General features: G+C 37.6%; 1 protein-coding gene across 3 annotated transcripts in view; it reads right to left on the bottom strand.

Moving 5' to 3' along the window:
• The window catches only part of PHF14 (PHD finger protein 14), a 222,628-nt gene that overhangs the window by 52,014 nt on the left and 147,582 nt on the right, over positions 1–23,032 (bottom strand). The window contains exon 18 of one of the 3 annotated variants that reach the window (XM_045288973.1): positions 19,991–20,291. The exons of the other annotated variants lie outside the window; for them this stretch is intronic. Within the exon in view, the coding sequence (XP_045144908.1) occupies positions 20,289–20,291 (3 nt within the window). The 3' untranslated portion in view covers positions 19,991–20,288. Of the gene's footprint in view, positions 1–19,990; positions 20,292–23,032 lie in introns of those variants that run through there. 3 annotated transcript variants of the gene reach the window in all.

Below are 23,032 nucleotides of genomic sequence, written 5' to 3'. Positions count from 1 at the left end.
CATCATTTTACAGAGAACAATTTTGAAACTATTTATAGAAATTTGATGCTTGGAAGTGAAAGGAGAGTTGTCATTTAACTTGCTTCCATTAAATAATGCCTGCATTTGTTTTTCTTTCACGTAAGTGTCTGTCTACATACAGATATAACAGATGTATATGCTCAAATTGGGAAGCCTTTATAAAATATAGAAATTATTACTTTCCTTCATTACAAATAAAATAGCAACTATTTGAATAAATAGGTCACACTACAGAAAATGAAGCTTCATTGCTTGATAAATTCCATACAAATAACTTGGCCAGATCTATTAATTTCTTTCAAATGTGTCCAACTATCAATGATAGACCTCCTGGAGATGTGAACCAGCTCTAGATAAGGAGACAGTAAGAAGCTTACTGAAAAACAGCCCAAGACAGAAATCACTTCCATTGGTTTGCCTCTGTGAAGACAAAATACTCGGCGATCCCATGAAAAGACAAGGTCACAACTCAACATACTGAAAATGTCAAAAGGCAAAGAAAATGGCAAAATTGATGAATTAATTAACCTTAACCTTCTAATCTCCTCAAATCCAAATATATAAGATAAGAAATGTTAAAAGTAGTTGGGCTTTCTGTTACTTACAGCTAAAGCACCCTTACTGAGGATTGGCATTGGCTCTTTAAAAATTTCTTCTTCTACTTCTCTGATCTTCTCCATTATCATTTAAGTCTTTGGCTTCTATTGAATGCTCCCAATATGACTCTGCTGTCCCTTGATAACCTTATTTGGAGATGGCTCTATGGGGCCTCAAATGCCATCCATTTTCTGTTAAGTCTCAAATTTATATCTTTCCAGTCCTGGCATTTTATCCTGGCTGGTTTGTGAGTAGATTATTCCACAAACTTAGAATAGGCATCTCAAATATAACACACATATATATATTATATATAACATTACATATATTCTTGATTCACCTCTGTCAACTTCTCCATAAGCCTAACATACAAGCAACCCTTAACTTCCTTTAGTCTACAATTCATCCAGTTTCTGAAACTTACACTCTAATGCCATGCCACAATGCCTTTCTTTCTCTCACATACCATGCTAACTCCTGTTGTTCCTCCCATTCCATCCAGCCAGCGGGAGGCATCACTTTGACTCCACCTTCTGGTGATCTGTGTGCACCAGCAAAGCTGCGCTCCATTTCCAATGCCCGACTTCAGTAGTCATCACCTGGCTCGTCATCTGAGGTGTGTCTGGGTGAATCTGAGTCTCTAACCTTTCGATTAGCAACTGAGTACACTACCCTACATGGAAGGGTAGCTAAAATTGCCTAATGCATTTCCTCTCCACTGTTATCACCTTATTCCAAGTTACTGAATTTCTTGTCTGGATAATTTCAATAGCCTCCAAATAAGCCTTCTTGCTTTTATTCTTTCATTTGAAAACCCCATTTTTTCGTATAGCAAGCAGTGATCTAATTAAAAAATCACATCACATCTAAAACCTTGCTTTACTCTCTCCAGTAGCTTTTAGAATAAATTCTAAGTCCTGCCATTGCCATCCCCCTTTCTCGCCTCATTTGTGCAAATCAACTTGTTCACCTGCCTCCCATCTCGTGCGCCTACACTTTGAGTTGATTCCTCTGTCCCAGTTGTTTGTATGGTTCGTTTTTCTGAAATGGGCACTTATTTACATGATTATTTACTTATCACTTGTCTTTCTTCACTATAAAAAAAGCTCCATGACGAGATATTGTTTGTCTTGCTTAGCACAGTATACTCAAAAGCTAGTGTCTTTTTAATCATGTTGTATTCCCCTTGTTGAATATTTATTAAATGTATCAATGAATTCCTTACTATATAGAAAATTTTTGAATGCTCACTAAATACCAAGTATTTGCCTTCATTACCCATAGACTTCACAAGTGCCAGTCAAGATAAATGTTTAAATGCCCATTTCCTATTGAGGAAATTAAGATTGTGACATTAAACAAATTGTTCTTGGCAATACATGTAGATTTATAATGTTACAGGGGGCTCAAGTGTAAAGAAAATATTTTGAGAATGATGATGGCAGCATATGTACAAATGTGCTTGACATGATGGATGTAAGTATGGATTGTGATAAAAATTGTATGAGCCCCCAATAAAATGATAAAAAAATATTTTAAAAATTTTTTAAAAGAAATGTTATGGGAACTGGCACTCACATTTAGCTTGTTCAACTCTAAAGAGTGTTCTCTAGCCAACATATACTAGGGATAATTAGAATTACTCATGAGCAATACATTTGAAATGACCTTTCCATAAGTTTCTCCTTTTTAATCAGTTATATAGGAAAGTTCTCAATTTATCTTCTGGAATTGATAGAACAGCAAATGATTAAAATCCAAAATAGTTTTACAATTATTCTGCTATATGATTATTATTATCTTGATAAACATAGTAATTTTCTTTTTATTTTCAAGTTGGCTAGGATTTGTTAGGGTGTATTTCATAAATTTTAATGGAATACAGAGAATAAAGGATAACAAAGGCATACAAGAAGTCTCTGGGTTATGAATGAGATCCGTTCCTCACTGTGACTTTAAGAATATGTAGGTCAGTCACACCAGGTACATAGGGTTCCTATAACATTACTTTAGTGCAAGAAATGGCTTGAAGCTTCTTCAATGATTTAAAAGCTGTACTTGTAGCAATGGAGGTGACTGCGATGATAAATTTGTTGTGAACAATAAGGTAAGAGATGCAAATACACTAGTCACTCTGAAGGGGAATGATAAGCTTCATATAAAGATTGGTAGTCTCAGAAACTCTAATGGGGTATTATGAGTCAGAATTCATTTGGTGGCAGTGGAGTTAGTTTTCTAGCTTAGGGGTTTGTTCAATCATTTCAAAGTGGGGGCAAATTTACATAACATAAAGGGCACGTGGCAGTTGTCCATAGTCAGAGTTTTGTAACCATGAGACTACGGAAAAGATGGTGCAGGGATCAGTTTCTGAGTAACATGAAATTCTGCCATCACCATGGAATGACTGCTTTTATGTCCTCATATAAACTCATGTAAAAAGGATTTATTGCCAAGGTCAATGGCTTTCTCTTTTCTTTGACAGCTACTAAGACAAAAGCTTACTCTCTAAGCAAGAAGTAATAGCTTAGCTTTTATTTATAAGAGAAAAATAATAAACTTCTAGAGAAGTAGGTTCATGTAGGACTCTTGGAGGTTCTTGGGAAGTTAAGAGTTCAAATTTACAACTCTTCAAGGAAACTTCTATAAGAAAAAATGTTAAAATGTTCAATGGTTTGTTATATATCTATACTTGCTACCATAAAAATGAATATAAAACTTTCACACAAGAGTTATCAAAAATGAAGTTATACATTTAAATCCATTAAATGAGAAAATATACAAAAGTTAATGATCTCAGAGCCACTTTATGTGACAACCACATTGTTCAATCAAAAATACATTAAACATTTAGAAAGTGCTAATTTTCATACTACAGATGTCTAACAGTCAATTACCCAGCAAACTTAAATTTACCACCCCCCACTGTACAGTTAGAGAATTTAAATATTTTTAGTTTACTTTTTAATGCTTTCCATTTATGGCATATCTTGTATCACACATGAAAAACAAGATAACTGGAATGTAGGTTCTTTCTTCCAATTTTCTTTTAAAATTGAAAAGAAATTGTACCCTGATGATTTCACTGTTGTCTGAAATTTCTTGTGGCCATACTATATTTTAAATGACTGACAATAGCTGGAAAATAGCCCAGCCTTCCAGACCATACAGGAGCAAACTACGAGGGAGAAAGATTGAGAGAGTGGACCTCATCATGGCCCACCAAGCCCCAGGAAAACATCCCTGCTCAGAGCAGCCAATGCACAAACAAGACCTTGGAGCCGGCCACACCATGAGAAACGACATTCCCTCACGGACCCATAATGCGATGGGGGACAGCATTGGAGACACGGGAAAGTGTGCCCGATCTGCCCCATGCACTGCGGGGTGAAACGCAAAGGGAGTGCAACAGGGTAGTAAGGAGAGCCAAGTAACCAAGTCCCGAGGAATCCTGAAAAATAGACTTCTGATTCGGGGGGACAGGGCATCGCACTCATCAGACTTGACTGGAAAACATACATACAAAACCAGCAGATAGACCTGGAACTATCTATTGGTTTTTGTTTTGCTTTTGCTTTTTGTTTCGCCTATGTCTGCCTATATAAGATGGACAGGAAGCGCCGTCCCGAGGAGAAAACGAGACTGGTGGTTCCAAGGGGACATAGGACAGGAGGGGAGGGGGAGGGGGAGTAAGGAGAGGGTATGGAGGGGGAGTCAACAAATTCAGGGATAAGGGAACAACAAGAGGTCTAAAATTGATGGCAAGGAGGCCTGGTAGGGTTTGATCAAGTGCAAAGTATGGGAGAGGAATTACTGAAAGTTTAATGGAGGGTGAACATGATAGTGGGATAGAAGGAAGGTGAAGGGAAACAGAAAGAAATAGGAGGCAAAAGCAATTTATAGAGGTATAGTTATAGGCATGCATATATGTACATATATTAATTTATAATGAAAGGTATACAGGCCGATATACATATATGTATAGGTTAAGTATTAAGATAGTAGATGGACTTTGGGCCTTTACTCAAGGCTTCCCTTAACACAAGAACACTTTGTTCTAATAACCTGGCATTCCATGATGCTCACCTTCCTGACACAATTGCTGAAGACAAAATGGGGGCATAAGCAAATACGGTGAACAGAGAAGATGGTGCCCGGCTATCAAGACCCCTCAGGAACAGTAGTGGGAGTAGCGGTATCATGAGAGTAGGGGGAGGGTTTGGGATGGGGAAAGGGAAGAAAGGTTGGATACATAGCCCCCCCCCAACCCCGAAGGGGACAAATAACAGAAATGTGGGTGCAGGGATACAACAGACAGTGTAAGATATGAAATAATAATAACAATATATAACTGATCAAAGATTCATGAGGACAGGAGAGTGGGGGAGGGAGGGGAAAAATGAGGAGCTTATACCAAGGGCTCAAGTAGAAAATGTTTTGGAAATGATGATGGCAACATATGTACAAAACTTCTTGATACAATTTCTATATGGAATGTTTTAATAGCCCCTAATAAAATGATTTTAAGTAAGTAAGTAACCCAGCCACGGCAGGCATATGGGGCCATGACCTTTGTCTTTGCTGGAATGGAGGTGGTATGACTGGTGGAAGTCAACAAACAAATGGTAACTACCATGTTTCACACACACAGTGAGTATGGCAATACATCTTATGTAAAAACACTTTGAATTCTAAAACATGCATATGTAAAACTCAGAAACATTCTGTTCTTAAAAAAACTGCAGGCTTTTAATATACAAAATAAATCTATTTTGTATATTTATTTAAACTATGTCAACATTACCAGTAAATGATGTGTATGAAAAAAGGAAGAGAAAGAGATTTTTTTTTAAACCGGTGAAATGTGCTCTTCTCTTTGACCTACTCTCACTCTTTCTGATCTCTGTTTATTGACTTATTTGGTAACTATTTGGTGAATACCTATGACATTCTGAATGTTCCCAGTTGAGAGGTAAACAAATAGATGACAGAAAATGGGACACTTGAAAGGCAAAAGTATATTCAATTCTTATCCCCTATCTTCTTTATTGCCAGTAAAAAGAGACTTCTCCTACTTTATTCAACAATATTATAAAATGTTGAAAGTGTCAACCAAAATGTAATCGTGAACATATTGAAATTCTATAAATATTTTCCAAAATTCTATTCCATTCTTCCTTCTCACCAGATGTGACCAATACATTAAGTTAGATATTAATTACTCCCACTCATGATTTTACCATTTTTCCGTCACTTTGTCGTTTGTAGCTTGTGTGTGGCGGTAAAGCTGGACGCTCTATCGCTGGTATTCTAAATGCCAGCAGGGTCACCCAAAGGGAACACGTTTCAGCAGAGCTTCCAGACGAAGAACAGATTATCAAGAAGAAACCAGCTGTCCACTTTGGAGTAATTAGCTGCTCAAAACTTTATCCATAGCATCAAACCTTGTCAGATACGGAGTCCTACGGAACAGCAGCAGAGCGTTTTCAGACATGGTGCCAGAAGATGAGGCCCTCAGGTTGGGAGACATGCACAATATAACTGAAGAAGCGCTGCTTTCTCAAAGTAGAATCGATCACGGTGAGGTAAATGGAGTAAACAAATGGTGACGAGACACATGAACATCTCCAGATGGAATATATAGAAATCAAATAGGCTACATCGGTGGGATAAATGATGGAGAAGTTCAATATCAGCAGCTAAAACCAGGGCAGGGAAGGACTGTGGAATAAATCACCAATTGCTCCAGGTTAAAGCGAAAGAAAATTAGAACGAGTCCCCAAGAGCTAAAATATGACCTCAGGGTCTTGAGTCCATCCCACCTGAATTTTGACATCTCAAAAACAAATTTGCTGCAAAGAAAACTAATTACAGGACACACGATGAGCTGTGGGGGGAGATCTAGAATATCGATCATGAAGAAAGCAAAAGGTCATTTAAGACAGGAAAGAAAGATAAAAGCGGATGTCAGAGAAACTCTGAAAGAGACTGGAGTAGCTAAGGCAAATGGAATAAGGGATGCCAAAGAACTGAACAGAAATTTTCATAGGGCAGTGCAAGAAGACAACATAAAATATTATAATGAAATGTGCAAAGATCTAGAGTTAGAAAACCAGAAAGTGCAGGCTCAGCAAATCTTAAACAGAAAGAACTCAAGAAAACTTCAAGCCTCAAGTTGAAATATTGAAAGATTCTTTGAGTAAAACATGAATGATTCAGAAAGCTTCAAGAGAAGATAGAAAGAGTACAGTCACAGTACAAAAAGGAACTCGTGGACATTCCACCATTTCTCAGGAGGTAGCATATGAGCAAGAACCAATGGTGCTGAAGGAAGAAGTTCAAACTGCACCAAAAGCATTAGCCAAAAACAAGGCTCCAGGAGTGGATGAAATACTAACAACAAGTTGGTGAAGCATTAGAAACACTCATAGTCTATTGCAGGGAATCTGGAAGGCAGTTATTTGGCCACCTGACAGAGATTCATATTTGTACTCATTCCAAAGAAAGGTGACCCAATAGAATGTGCAAAGTATAGAACAATACCATTATTTTAAAAAATTGCTGAAGATAATTCAACAATGGTTGCAACAGTGTAACATTGACAGGGAACTGGCAGAGGTTCAGAATGGATTCAGAAGAGGTCATGGACCAGGAATATCCATTCATGACAGATGGATCTTGGCTCAAAGCAGAGAATACGAGAGATGTTTGTGTTTCACTGACTATGCAGAGACGTTCGACTGTGTGGATCCTAACAAACTATGGAGAGCCTTGAGAACCAGAACACCTAGTGCTCATGTGGGTTCTTTACATGGATCAAGAATCAGTTCGATGTGCAAACAGAACAAGGGAATACTACAGGTTTAAAATCAGGAAAAGTGTGCCTCAGGGTTGTATCCTTTCTCCATACTTATTTAATTTGTATGCTGAGCAAATAATCAGAGAGACTGGATTTGCAGCATCAGGATTGGAGGAAGGGTTATTAACAACCTGCAATATGCAGATGACAATAACCCTGCTTGTTGAAAGTAAGGAAGATTTGAACATCTTTATGGTATTCTCTGCTTTCAGCTTACATTGTGTGATGTCGGCAGTGATGTCCCTTGTGCCATGTCCTATTCTCTTCTTACATACTTTGGACATATTTTCAGGAGAAGGACGTCATGTTTGGTAAAGTGGAGGGATGTGAACATGAGGAAGGCCCTTGACAAGATGTACTGACACAGTGGCTGCATCAGTGGGCTTAAGTGTAGGAACACTTGTTAGGATGGTGCAGGACTGTACATTGCTTTGTTCTGTTGTGCCATGGCACCTCATAGCAACATGTCCTTTTCTGAAAACAGCTTGAGCTTCACGTAGTTATCTCTCTCTATGTGCTGCTGCAACCCTTTTTGAACGATCTTCAGCAAAATTTTACTTGCATGTGACATCATTGATATTATTTGCTACTTTCTGCATTCTATTGTGTCACTTTTCTTTAAAGTGGGCACAAATATCGACCTCTGCCAGTTAGTGGGCTAGGTAGCTGGCTATCTTCCAAAATGCTTGGTATAGACCAGGGTTTGGCAAATTTGTGAAACAGAAGAGCCAACCTTGTCCTTCACATCTTAAAATTTATTCAACAGCTATACATATACATTTGACAAACAAATGTATTCTCTATATAATATCCTTTAAATTTTTTCAATGTTACTTCAGAGCCACTGTATGTACCGAAAGAGCCACATAAGGCACTTAAGCTGTAGATTGCCGACCCCTGGTATTGATGAAGGAGTGCTCCAGGGCTTCATCGACTTGTGGAAATGTGTCCCTCGGTGTTCTGTCAATCCTGGAGCTGTGTTTTTAGCTAAGACCTTAAGTGGAGCTTGGGATTCTTCCTGCAGTGCTCTTTTCCCAGCACTACATTTGATCATTTTTGCTCATATGCAACTTCCTGAAATGGTTGCCTGCAACCAGCAGTTTTTGGAACAGTAACTCTGTATATTCTTCCCATCTTCTTTTGATGCTTCCTGTATCATCCAATAGTTTGTCCAGAGAATTTTTCTGCACTGCAATTCCAGGTTTGATTTTTTTTTTTTAAATTGACTTGAGATATGTTAAGTGTGTCCTTATTTTTAGGTGAACCCTAGGTCTTTGTGCATTTTATTATAATATTTTGTCTTCTTGGGCTGCTCTTTGTAATTTTCTGCTCAGTCCCTTTACTTCATTATTTCTTCTATTTGCTTTAGTACAAATTTCAGAGTCTCTTCTGACATCCACTTTAATCGTTTTTCTCTCCTGTCTCTAAAATGATTTTTCTTTATATATAATGTTCTTGATGTCATCCCACAGCTCATCAGATTTTCTGTCATTAGTGTTCAATGTGTCAACTTAATTCTTTTTTTTAAACCATGAATGCAACACCATTCCTCTTGAATTTGTCTTTCCTGCACAGTAAACAATGACTATCTAATAAAAATGGCACCATTTCTTAGAATATAGATTTCATTTTTCATGACCTCCAGTTTTCCTGGATCCATACATACATACATCATACCTTGCACATGCTATTGTTAGTGGATGTTTGCAGCAGCTGCTTCTCATTTGGAGTCTTGCTCCATCCACAAATGAGGGCCAGGGAGTCCTGCTCCCTCCACAGCATGATGGTCAACTCCCTTTTGAAGAGGTAGCTCATCTCTAGCCGTATTTTGAGTTCCTCCCAACTTGAGGGGTTTTTTGTCCAGCACTGTATTTGATCATGTTTCCTTTCTATTCATAAATGTTTCAGAGGCTGAGCCCTCTGAAGTAAGCAGTCTATTTCTTCCTCACAGTCTGTTAGTCTGGAAGCTCTGCTGAAACCTGTTCACCTTGGGTGAGCCTCCTGGTATTTAAAATACTGGTGCCATGGCTTCCAACATCAAACTGACAATAGGTAAGCAGCATAAATAAAAGTATTGGCAATATCATTTAAGCTAGCTCGAGGAAAAGCAAAAAGCAAAACACCCCACTGCTACTTGAGTCCACACCGACTCATAGTGATCCTATCAGACAGAGCAGAACGGTCCCTGTGGGGTCCAAGACGGCAACTCTTTATCTGAGTTGAAAACCTCGTCCTTCTCCCTCAGAGAGGCTGGTAGTTTTGAACTGCTGACCTTGTTAGCAGCCCAACACATAAGCATTAAGCCACCAGGGCTCCTTAGTTATAGGAAGGCAATGGGAAAGCAAATTAATAATTTTAAATGAATTAATGCTAAATAGTTATTGATAGAAAACAATATGTCAAAAGAAGCTAATGCATTTTATTTAAAAAATTATTACACAAATTCATTTTCAAAATCTTATTTATTGAAGGACAGTTTCAGAACACAGGTCATAATGCAATATAAAAATGATTTTCATTGTTGGAAAAGCTAAACACAAAACCTCAATCCAGGACTACACAACTAAATTCCTGGACAATTTCTAAAATCTAAGATGTTCTTATGTAATATGGATCAATTGGTATACAGCTTTTCCTATCCTACACAAATAACTAAGAACAAAAAGAAACACTGCTATTTTATAGGACTAGACCAGTCAAAAACCTCTAAGTTTTTACTTTGTTAGCCAACTAATCATAAATCATTAATATGTTACTGAATAATTAGGATAAAAATTTGGCTTTGAGAACTAAAATTAGAAAATTATGAGAAATTATTACCAAAAGTTTATTTCACTAATATTTTACACATTTTACAATTAGTGTAAAGCTCTTGTGTAGTAAACATATGACTAAAACACAATTTTATGGTTTTTCTACCCCTTCAAACCAACCAGGATCTTTTCTAAACTCGGTGATATTACGTTAAATTTGCTACAGTTATTTTTAATAAAATACTGTTTCCTACTTTAATAAATAGAAGATATATTCCCACAAAGGAAATGCTGATGCTATCTTGGTTATAAGCTTGCTGCCGAAATGATTTAGATAGTTTTCTCTTTCACACAGTATCAGTGTTAGACCTTTCTTTTCAAGCAATGAATTATAGTTGATGCTTCAACTACTCTATCTGTATCTCCTAATCCCCCCAAATAAGAGAACATAAATATTTATTCTACATTAACAGAATAGACACAAGCTGCAGATAAAAATGATGAATCACAATGCAGCAAATAATTGCTAAGTGGATCACTATGAGAATATCAAAGGACATGAAGTATTTCTACCAGCTTTTAATGTAAGGATGATGCCCAAAGGTTACTGAAAAAAATCTTAAATTGTATAATTTTATGTGTTTAGGATATGTTTATGATTCATGTTTTCTCACTGATAATAGATTTAGCATTTTTGTCTACAGCACATTTTAGAGGAAGCACAATAAAACCATAAGCGTTAATTGAAAAGCATTTGTACCAGCAGAACAAACAAACTTATCTAAGAACTCTTAGTCTAAGTACAACACTTTTGTTTAAGAAAATTATTCATTTTACTTTGCCATTTCTGCTATTTAGATATTTTTAAATGGTTATTAAAAAAATTTATAGTAAGTAGTATTTTCTTCCCATTCATGAAGCTGTGTTTTTATATTTTTGGCAGCTTACATGGTAGGGACTGAAAAATAACAACTAGGAACAAAATACATTTATATTACGAATAAAGGAAGTATTAAAAATTACAGGTGCTAGAAATAAACCAAGTTAAATAAGTTTCTTAAATGAAACACAAAAATACCAATAACTAGTTAGAGATTTATATATTCCATCAATGTAAAATGAAGCTGATAATTTAAAAGAATAAAACTTTTCTACAAGTTAAGTTTCCTTGCAATCATATATGAAATTATACTCTTGAAACAGATCATTTAGCACTGTGAAAAGAACACTCTAAAGTAACAGTGAAATAACAAAAGAAGATTTTAGTTCTTTTGCCTACAATATCAAATAATAAACCCATCTAAAATTTCTTGGAAAGTATCCAATATTTGAGAATTGGTTATGTACTGTGAGAGATTTAACAGAAAAAAATGCATATAAAGGAGTCCTGGATATTGGAACTGCACAGGGGAAAGACCAAAGGCCACAGAGACAGAAAGATCAAGCCCTGATCTGCACTCGGCCACTGACAGATCCGTGTTCAAGGAGCTCGTTCACACTCCTTCTAAGTTTCAGATTTCTGAACTCTACCATTGGCAGTGAGGAAAACTGAATCTAGTAAAATTTGCCAAGTTTATTCCTAAAGTCAACTGTAGATCTAAAATTCCAACATCTTTTAGTGACGATGAAGTAGACTATTATGAATAAAACTCATAAGGAATAACTGGTATCTTCCTTTAAATAATTTGGAGGACCATTTTCTCCCTGTATCAACACCTTAACATTCTTGCAAACCTTTAAAGTCATATTGTTTGTACAGGTAATTCAGAGCATATGTTATTAGTAATACTTTAATATTATGATAGGTAAGTATTCATTTAAGGTAAAAAATTCAGCACTAAGTACCTGAAATAAGAAATGTAATATTCATAAAATCATCAGTTGAGGAAATTGTGCAATTGTACATACTACAATTCCATACTAATTCTGAAAACAGGGGAGACAACAGCAACTCAGTGGTAAAGTTCTCATCGTCTACGTGGTAGACCCATATTATTTCAAGTACCCATATACTCGAGTATAAGCCGACCCAAATATCAGCCGAGGCACCTAATTTTACCACAAAGGCTGCATTAAAATGTGCGGAAAAACTCGGCTCATCCATGAGTCTATAGGGTAAGTCAGTGCAGGCTTCTATCTGGGTCTGATGCTGAGCGTGTTTCGTGTTTCCATGGAGCTTGCAGATTAAGACACACTAGAAAGAAAGGCCTGGAGATCTACTTCTGAAAACCAGCTAATGAAAACCCCCCAGCAGTGTGATCTGCAGCCCACTCTGGGGTGATGCAGGACTGGAGAGACTGTCTGGCTTGCATGAGCTTGCGGTGAGCCGCAGGTTAATGCCATGGCAGCTGGAAACAACACTGGAAAACAATGTCCAAATGAAGATGGCACATTTTTTCTCAAGCAATCTTCTTTGATTTATATAATTACATAAAGAGCTACGGGGCTGCTAACGGCAAGATCAGCAGTTCAAAGCCAACAGCTGCTCCGCGGGAGAGAGCTGAGGCTTTCTACCCCTGGAAAGGGTTTCAATCTTAGAAACGCACAGGGGCAGTTCTACTCTGTCCTCTAGGGTCCCTGTGAGTTTGAGTCAACTCGATTGCAGTGAGTTCTTGGAAAGCTTTTAGGTTTCTCAGCCTTTATCCTTGAACATACATGCAAACAAATAATAGATTGGCTCTGGTCTTAAATCAGGATAAGCATAAGATTGGCAGGCATATTCATAGTAACTATAACAACATCAAAATAAGAATATATGAGTTATAATTACAGTGAACCCTCGCCACTTCGCGCTTCGACTTCCACGGCTTCACTCTATCGCGGTTTTTGCGTAACAGCGCATGCTCTGTCATTACTGCCACTGATCGGCTCATACTGTACACGCTTGATGCCATAAATAATATAATAAATAATAAATGATAATTGTAACGTCCAAAATGTTTTACTGTATTTTCCCTTTTTCGTTTAATAAATTGGGTAGTACGAGTGTAATGGTGACTAAAGGGTGTTTTTTCATGTCCTCTATGCTCTAACTACGAAAATATTTGATTTACAAATAAGGAATCCTATTTCGCGGAATTTCATTTATCACGGTAGGGTCTAGAACCGATTAACCGCGATAAACGAGGGTTCACTGTATATGTATTAGAAAATATAGAGGACTGACTGAGCCAAGAATTGTGCCAGCATTCGACATCTGCTATTTTCGGATCCTCAGAACACTCCTATAAATGATCCTTCCTTTATTGATGTTGTTACTCTGAAGAGTTTTCCCTAGGGTTATATATCTACTAAGTAGCAGAATAAATATTTAAATCCAAGTCCGTCTCACTACAAGCCTCATGCCCCTTGGGCATATTTTATTTTAATTTTATTTTTAGGAAAACAGACATTTTCGAAATGTTGCCTCAGAGACAATAAATACCTATAACAGAAAACAGCATTGGATTTTTGACATTTAACATGACAAGACTGGCCATATATCAAAAATAGCTACGCTTTCCGGAAATTAAACATTTCTTTGTGTTAGTAAGTAGTTGGAAACATTTTCGGATAATACTGGAACCTGCAACCTACTGTAGGGTTATATTAGTCTAGAGGCATGAAGCCCTTCATGTTGTCATTAAACAGTAAGGAAAATTAAATCCTAGCACCCCATTTCCCTGACCAAATCCAATTCTCTGATAAGGGTCAAAACCACCCCTATACTTCTCTCATTAAATCTTCCTATGTTCAGTGGTAGGGCCACATCCTGCAGTGTTTTGTAGGCGTCTAAAATATCCCAACTCATAGTGACCATACAGAGCAGGCTAGAGCTGCCCCTACAGGCTTCCCGACTATACATCCTTATAGGTGCCCAGAGCCTCATCTTTCTCCCATGGAGCAGTTGGTGGATTTCTACTACAAACCTTGTGGCTAGCAGGCCAATACAGCCCACTTCGCCACCAGAGCCATGAGTCAGAATTGACTCTGGCAGTGAGGTTTCTGAGAACCGTGTCATGACATTGCCTGCAACGGTGCGAGGAGAGACAGCCTGAGGTAGGTTGCTGGGTCACCTCTTACTCATAGCAACCCTGCATATAACTCAAGGAAAACAAAATAGGAGTCTATGCATTGGGTGTATATTGGGGGTTCACAAAGTTTGTGGGAAAATAGAATGAAAAGAAAATTGAATTTTTCCACAACCTTTTCAGCTTGATGAGTTGGTTAGTACACAAAGGAATCCAGAAGTCTTTTTATTACATGGACTCCACGAATCACACTGACAGACTCGTACATTATTAGCAGGAACACATTGAATCATATCCATTAGAAAACTGTACTCAAGTCTCACCACTTCTATAAACATTTCTCTTTAGTGACTGCAGTACTGTACTTTATTCCATGTTTCTCCGCTAGCCAGAGCCTCTGTAATACCCACCAAATGACCCTTATGGATGGGTCTGGGTGAGAGTAGATGGGAAAAAGCACTGATAGATTGAGTCATGATTGTTATCAAGATTGATTGTGATTGCCATACTGCTGGATAAAAGTGAACCATCTCAAACCCCAAAGAGGGACTTCAGTAACAGCAAGAACCAGGAGTAGAGCGCTTCCTCTGGATCCTGGGATTCCCACACAGTGAACCTCCTTGATGCAGAAAGACAGCTTTGCCATCAGAGAAGTGACCTAGAAGCAGCAGCAGAACGGAAGCCAAGGCATGAGAGAGCGGTGGACTTCCCAGGCAAATCAAGCTGAGCGCTTTGGGGCAAGAGGCTGACTTCAGGGAGCTAGGTTTACGGACCCACACAAGGAGCTGGAGATGCAATTGAGTGTCTTCGGGTTGAGGTATAGTGGAGTGGCATGCCCTTTGGCCATTTATTAGTAGCCCTAAAAGAGCTTTGTGGGAGAAAGCTGAGACTCTCTACTCCCATAAAGAGTGTCTGGAACCTACAAGGGCAGTTCTACTCTGTCTTATGGAGTCGATTGGGGCATGTTTACCTTTTGACATTTTGAATGACCCATATTTTAAGTTTAGTGCATTACAGATATCTATCATCCATTTAAATTATTTTTATAAAAGTTTTTAAAATGTGATTTAAAGTCAAAGTTTGTTGATTTCTATATTTCTTTAATTTTCTCTCAATATAAAATTCATTAGTGTGACAATATTTTAACTTAATGAGGCTAACATGATCATTCTCTTTAGTACAACTTTTGTCAATACGTCAATATGTAATGTCATTCAAATTGAGAGGAGAGCATGTCAAATTAAACTTTTTATAATCTAAAATGACACTAAGTCACACATATTAAACATCCACATCAATATAAGAAACAAGTAAATACATTGAAAGAAATACAGTGATTGTGAAAGGTTAAATACTGAATACCTAGTCTTTAATAAGAACTAAATTTATTTTTAGTTTCCCTCAATACGTCTACAGTTAATAAATCTGTAAAACTAACTTTATGGTGGTGACAAATTTGCCTCTAATTGCATTCTACTATCAATTTCAGGAGAACTTACGTACATACCTAAAAAAAGAGTTCTATTGCAATACAAGTAAGAAATATCTTTATGTATATAAATATTAGGAAATGGACAAAGATAATAGCACTTCTTTGCAGATCTCTCTGCTCGTTGAGGATTTTTTAATACTTCAAGGGTCTTTACAATTCCAAGATTAAAAAAATTCAAAGATGGCAAAAATTAAATATTCTAAAAACAATGATCTTCGCAAGTTAGAAAAAATAGTGTAAAATATAACCACGTGGTTAGGTGAGTGGGGTTGGCAAGTTGGTTACTTGGTTGGCAAGTTCCCTTAAAAAAGGGAATATAAATTTTTTAAAAATAATGAAGTAATTCTAGGGGTTAAGTCAAGGAGTTCACATTTTAGTGATGTTGAACTAAAGAAAAAAAGCTGAATAAAAAAAATAGAAGTCTTTAATCAGTTAAAGGCAGAAGGAAAACATAATTTAAAATGCACCGTTCCCCCTCCCGGTGAGTTACTGGTTATGCGTCCGGCTGCTAACTTCGGTGTCTGCAGTTCAAACCACCAGCCAGCTCAGCAGGAAAAAGATTGGCTTTCTACTCCCATAAAAAGTTATAGTCTGGGAAACTCATAGGGGCAGTTCTACCCTGTCCTGTTAGGGCCACTGTGAGTCAACATCGACTCAATGGCAGTGTAGCTTTTTTTGGTTCTCTCTTTACCCATAGAGTTTTAGAGTATTTGTCTTTCATATTTTTGTTTTGTCCTAAGGTACTGTGCTAGAACTGGAAACTATTATGCATAAATTAGACACACTTTAGAAATTAAATTTTGTTAAACTATTTGACATGTGATTTACGTATATAAAGAAATAGAATTTATTATTTTAATCCTGAAATTGGCTTTTTTGGCTCAATTGAAAAATGGCTTAATTCTCTATCTCTACTATATCACGTAACTTGTACTTTTAGTGAGGCAATAAGTTCCTCTTGTTCTTCTTTTTAAGTGCCTAGCTCCTTAATGAGACAGAATTGCTTGAGAGGAAGAATTCCATCTTTCTTGTTTCTGAATATTCCTGGCCCAGGGGAGGCATGCTTGTAAAGGCAGACGCACAAGTAAGAGCAGTAACGAATGTAGAGGTGTTGGGTCACCTTTTGAAACCTAACGCTTCTTTTGAGAAGCATCCCTTTGAGAACTTTTTTGGGTGCTTAAGATCTACAGGTGAACATTTTTTAAAAAGATACACAGGTGATAAAATTTTTAAAATAGTTTCCATAATTTGTATTATATTTTTTCTTCAAGTATTAGAAATTGTTGCAGTGATTCAACATATCAGTTCTCTTAAGCTTTTCAAGTGTTTGAAGGGTATATGTGGATAACAGCGAGAGACGTTAGTTATAAGACAAAGCACTTGGGTACATTTGTGCATCCCTGAAGAAGAAGGCTATGCCCTAATTGATTATGCTCTAAGCTGAAGATTACAGTCTCAGTCGAATTTCACTTATCTTGTCCAAATTAGTGGTAAGAGTGAATAAACTTTATGACTACGGTGGCAGTCTCTGCTAAAATAAAATTTCATTAAAGAATCCCCCTGCTTAGCTTTGAGTAATGCTACTTTTCAGGGGACACATTAAGATAAAATGTGAGCCATACATAAAGAAATGCAAGTAAAGTAACTTGCTATACTAGATTATTTTAAATTTGGGTTTGCCCCTCAAAATAGTTTTAGAAGAGTTGATTGATAGACTTATGCCCAATAGTCATTTTAGCAAGAGCAACTTCCCTGGCATATGAAATAGACAATTTGGAAATTCTGTGAAGATGAGCTCATACACACATCCTACAGGTGTACTCCACCTACAGAATTGCAGATAATTTCCTGAAGCCATTTGAAGAGAAAGTACGTTCATATTTCTTCTGTGAACGAAGGCACAGAACTATTTCATGCCTATTATTATAGTACATAGGGGACATGGTTTTGAAATTAATCTCCTGCAGATACCAAAGGACGACCGTACTGGTTTTTCAGCTCAAAGGAAAGTGCAGACCTCCTGACTCCTTCGAGCCTGCATCTTCCGACAGGCAACAGTGTGGAGCGGCAGCCTGGCCTCCGTGCCGTTCAACAGCTTGGACCCCGTGGGAGTCCCAACAGCTGCCCTCTGCATCCATCCTCACACGGAGTCATAAATGATGAAGAAAATGAAGGGGCGCTCAAATATTAAAAATGCAAGCAAACTAGACACAAGGAAAGGACAAAGAGCAAGATCTGAAAGAAGATGACGGGGCATTTTTAAAAGCTGTTTATAACAATGTGATTTGTGTGAAACCACAGCTTACCAATTGCTCGTCTGCCAGTTTTGCTCTTTCTCCTCTCTCACTTTGTTTAAATACCAGTTGACTTTAACAAGACAGGCCTGAATGTATCATACGTTAATTCTGTATCAGTTTTCATACATCATCCTTTGCCTTGGTCAGCCAGCTGAAAATTACGCAAGCTATAAATTAGCTTGAAACAAGCCCTGAATCAGGTTAGAACTGGTTTTTGAATTAAAGAGCCCTCAGTATATTACAAGGTGCTGTCATTTTATTATCCCAATCAATTCTATGTGGCCTGAGGTGGAGGGAAAATGAGTACTGTCTTCATTTGCAGCGGGTTTATCTCTTACAGCAGGCTCTGGAAACATAACCGCAGCAGTGAATTGAAGCTAAAGTTCTGTTTAACACTCACAATGCAGGAAACAGTTGGCTCCTTAACAAAGTTGAAGTTTCAAATTTTTAAAAAGTCATTTCTTTAATGTGGAAAATAAAAACAATTACACTTACATACAAAAATCATGAACATCTCAAAAAACTGTTTTTAAGCAAGTATATTAATTTTAAATGGACTTTATAAAAAGGAAATAAAAATGGAAAAATTGGATCTGTTGCCTTCAGCGTTTCAGAAAAATTAAACAATGTTTTAAAAGCATGTACTTCAGTTTTTATCTTAAGGAAAATTGGCTCATTTCTTTTTTCTGTGGACATGAGCAAAAGAACAAAACTGCAGGTCACAGACACCACCACTCTAAAACAGAAACGAAAACAAATAAAATAGCCAAAAATGCTCCAGTAACATTCTTTGTAATTGTCTCCATGTGACAAACGAGAACACTGAGGTGCTGGGACATGCTTTCATAGTTGTCCAAATCATTCAATGTGAGGGTGTTCACTTGACGGCGGCCATTTGGATCAGAGTACAGGGCCACCTAGTGTACCTAGGAGACGAATATCTCGGGGGAAACTACCGAACAGTCATGAGCGACAGAGACGAGGAAACCAAACCAAGTGCACACGCTCTGGAACCAGGAATGTCGAGTGAAGGGAGAGCACGGGGGGAGGGGGGAACCACCCTCCACAAGGCTGATGGGCACCTTGGCCTCGTCAATGGGAGCGGACGACGACGAAAGTAGAGAGAGAGGGAGCCTAGTGGCAGAGGCAAAGCATCCGTTTATGAAAATGTAGTCATATAACACAAAGAAGCTTTTAGTCCTTTGATTAAAGTTCTCTTAGAGAAGTGGTTTTGTGTTTGATTACTCACTTGTGCCTCTTTCTGTACTTGGCAGTTTGCTCATTTTTGCAAAATGATTTTTACAGGCACCTGTGTTCCACCAGTAAATTTGTTTTTAATCATTGAACAGAATTTATGACAACATTAAAATAATTTCTGAAGTACTCAATGAACTTAACTAATACATGACTGGTTTGGTTGTAGCTTTATTTCTCACAAACTCTTGTACAAATTAAAATGTCTGGGTCTATTAATGGAACTGTTGGGTTAGGAGGTACAGTACCCAGAAGCAGCTGCTTTAGGATCGAGTGTGCACGCTATAACACGACCATATGTAACCCCGAAGGCGTTCTGGGGCAGTTCAAACTCATTAGCTGCTCCGTGGAGAAATGGGTGGTCACCTTCTTCCATGAAGCATGTGGTTTTGAAAACGCTGTGGGGCAGTTTTACTCATTCTACAGGGCTTCTATGAGTCAGAATTGACTTGCTGGCAATGGGTGTGGCTTGTGCGTGTTTTTATAACTTAGAGATTGATGCGAGGCTATTTCTCTAGGTCTCACTTTTCTTGTCTGTAACAGAAAGCACTTGTATTAAACCAACGTGTTTCAAGCTTTTGCATCCTCTAAGTGGGTAATAAAAGCACTATAGTGGTTACTGATCAACATTTTCTTCGTCTGAAAAGATCAGCGGTATGCTTTATTCCATGAAATATTTAATGTACATAAAAATAGAGTCCACTGAAAAATTTTGCTAGTTTCAAATGAAAAGGATTTAATGCATTGAACACTAATGGCCTAAGACTAGAGACGTTGTGGGATGACATCAAGAACATCATACATGAAGAGAGTTCAAAACCAAAACCAAAATGATTCCACTGCTACGGAGTCCATTCTGACTCATAGCGACTCTACTTAGGCTTTCCAGGGCTTCTGTGGATGGTTATGGGAGCAGTCACATCTCTCTCCCGGAGCGGCTGGTGAGTTTAAACTGTTGACGGTGGGGTTAGCAGTCTTGCTTACCCGGCAGCACCACTAGGACAAAGGTCACTAAAAAGACAGAAAAGGAAAAAGAAGAGACCAAATGGATATCAGAAGACACTCTGACTCTTGCTCTGAATCATAAAATAGCTAAATGGAAAGGTCGAAATGATGAAGTAAAAGTGCTGATCATTATATTCCTCTGCTTTCTTAAGGTTAGGCTTGGCTGTATACTTTTCAAAATATGAGCAAGGCATATATCCCAACTTCCAGATATGATATACAAAAGTCAAGATATGTCAATTTTCCAAAGTCAATACTTCCTGGTACAGCATTACAAACTATGTAGGTTGACATAAAAGCTCCATCAGCTTGAAACACCCCGTGACTATGATGACGTGAGCTGCACTGTAAACCAGCATTGACATGCTGCTGTGTGAATGAAAAATCAATGTTTTGTGTTCAGCTACTAAAATTTTGGGATTGTGTTGCTATATAATCTAGCCTATCATGATTTATATACCTATCAAATTCTACCTCGGACTTGGGGGGGGGGGCCGGCAAAAGCAATCTTCTCATGATACCATATCTGCACCTTTAAATGTCATTAACACTTATAAGTATATACACACTGCCTGATCTATCCGGCAACCACATGCGTTTTTCAGGGGAAGATTCATGTCTGATTCGCATGGTAGATCTTGAACGTAGTAGTGCTTCTTGGAGTGTATGGCACTCTTGTACTCAACAACTTTTTATCCAATGAAAAGAAGGCTCCAATCATAGATGCGTTGATAGATGCATTAGGAGAAAGAAAATATCTGCATACCTAAAAAGGTTGCTGTTTCTTCTCAAATAGTTTGTAGGACAAATATGAAACCCATTTCCTTTCAGATCAGCTTTATACTTTTTAAACAACCCCAGTGTACTTTTTTTAAAATTTAAAATGATAAGTCTTTCAAAGAAATCTGATTTAAACAATAACAGGAAACAAATTAAAACAATCTTGTTACTATATTCCATTTCATAGCAACCCCATGTTAGCAGCTAGAACTACTGGATAAAGAGTTTTCTTGGCTCTAGTTCTTATGGAAGGAGATTGCCAACTGAAATGCTTCTGGGGAGGTTCAAATGCTATTCCTGTCATGAGCCTATCATACACCACTCGTGCTACCCAATGACACTTCCTGTAATGGATGTTACTGTTGGGTACTGCTGAGTCGATTCTGATTGATAGTGCCTGATACAAGGTAAATCTTAGGGAATCAGCTTGCTCCATCTTTCTCTCTTGGAGCAGCTGAAGTGATGTAACTGCCTGCGGTTTGTAGCACTGAACCACTATGTCAACAGGGCTCCTTGCTATATCTGTTACGTACTCTTCAATGTTAATGACTGAAATTCGGAGTCAGCTAGAATATAAACTACTCTAAATAAGTATATGATTTTAAACTTGCTGAATAAGTATTTTATGTCTCTTATTCTTGGGTTTTTTTCTTCTTCATTATTTGGGTCATAGGAGGTAAAAATTGTATATTTCAAACATCATTTGTTGTTTCAATAAACAGCCTTAGGGCTCTAAAGAGAAAACCAGAACGTGCACAACTTCCACTGCATTCAGCAAAATACAAGTTTAAAAATAATTTCAATGATAACTAATAAGGGAATGGGCTCAGAGGACAACCAGGGGTGATTTTAAACCTTAGATAGAAGCATGTGTACTATGACAAGCTCCCTGTCTTCTTAAACATGACAGAAGCATTCTCGACCATAAAAGAGTGTGCAATATAACTGGTAAGAAGAATTTATAGACATATAAAGATGAATAAAGTTACAAAGAAACATCTACTGAATGCTCTAATGAGCAGTGAAAGAAAAATCCAGTTCAATCCTAATGATTGTGGGGAAATGGGGTGTAAACTGGATAGAATGGAAAACACACACACACACACTAGTGATATCAGACTTTTCAGAAGAGTACTGACAAAGACACTTTATATCTCTAGTATTAACCTGTGGCTAAATTACTACCCTTGAAAGTAAAGAGAAAAAAGCAAAAAACAAAAACAGAAATACTTGGTATCTGTCTTAATGGTGGACATGGGAAACTCTTATATTTCAGATCTAGAAAGATATGTGGAAATTGTCTCTCAAAAATACTACTTTACAGATGACTCCTATCCCAAAATTATTAATTTGGAGGTCACTCCACTTTGGTTTGGATTGTTGTTCTGAGGGTGCCCAATGACCGGCGGCTTGGGACTACTGAATATTTGTTATTTTTGTGCTCTTTGCTTTTTACGCATGTCTTAGGCTAGCAAGCATGGTTCTGCCTTTGTGAATGAGCATGATTGAAAGTTTTTCCTATTGCCAACCTTCATTATTTGCATACATTGTTTACATTGTGTCCAGTCACTGGAGATTTTGATCTGTACAGGGCAACAATCCATGTCTTTTCATCTAAAAGGCTGTCTTATACATGTATACTTTCCTTGTCTAAACCGTATTTGAAATTCTATAACATTGGCTAAATTAATGATACTCTCAAAAAAATATGGTCCATGGGAATGACTTATCCTGTTCCCAATAAAAGGATAATGATGTCCCCAACGTGATCCCGAGACATACATAAGCCATAGATACTTGTACACATTTTGTGTTCATACTTAATCTTAGCCCTAATTTAAAAGCAATTAGTTCTTATGACATGGCCTTACTCCATGCTTGTCCTGAGGAAGAGAGCACTGCAGATAAGGGTGCTATAACAGAGTGTGGTGAAGAAAGGAGACGGTGCCTGGCTATCAGAAAGACTA

This window comes from Echinops telfairi, unplaced genomic scaffold, assembly GCF_000313985.2.
Source record: "Echinops telfairi isolate 266 unplaced genomic scaffold, ASM31398v2 ScPeMD7_23;HRSCAF=83, whole genome shotgun sequence".
Taxonomy (NCBI): Eukaryota; Metazoa; Chordata; class Mammalia; order Afrosoricida; family Tenrecidae; genus Echinops; species Echinops telfairi.
Note: the sequence above shows the minus strand (reverse complement) of the source record. Positions and strands in the feature narration are given on the sequence as shown.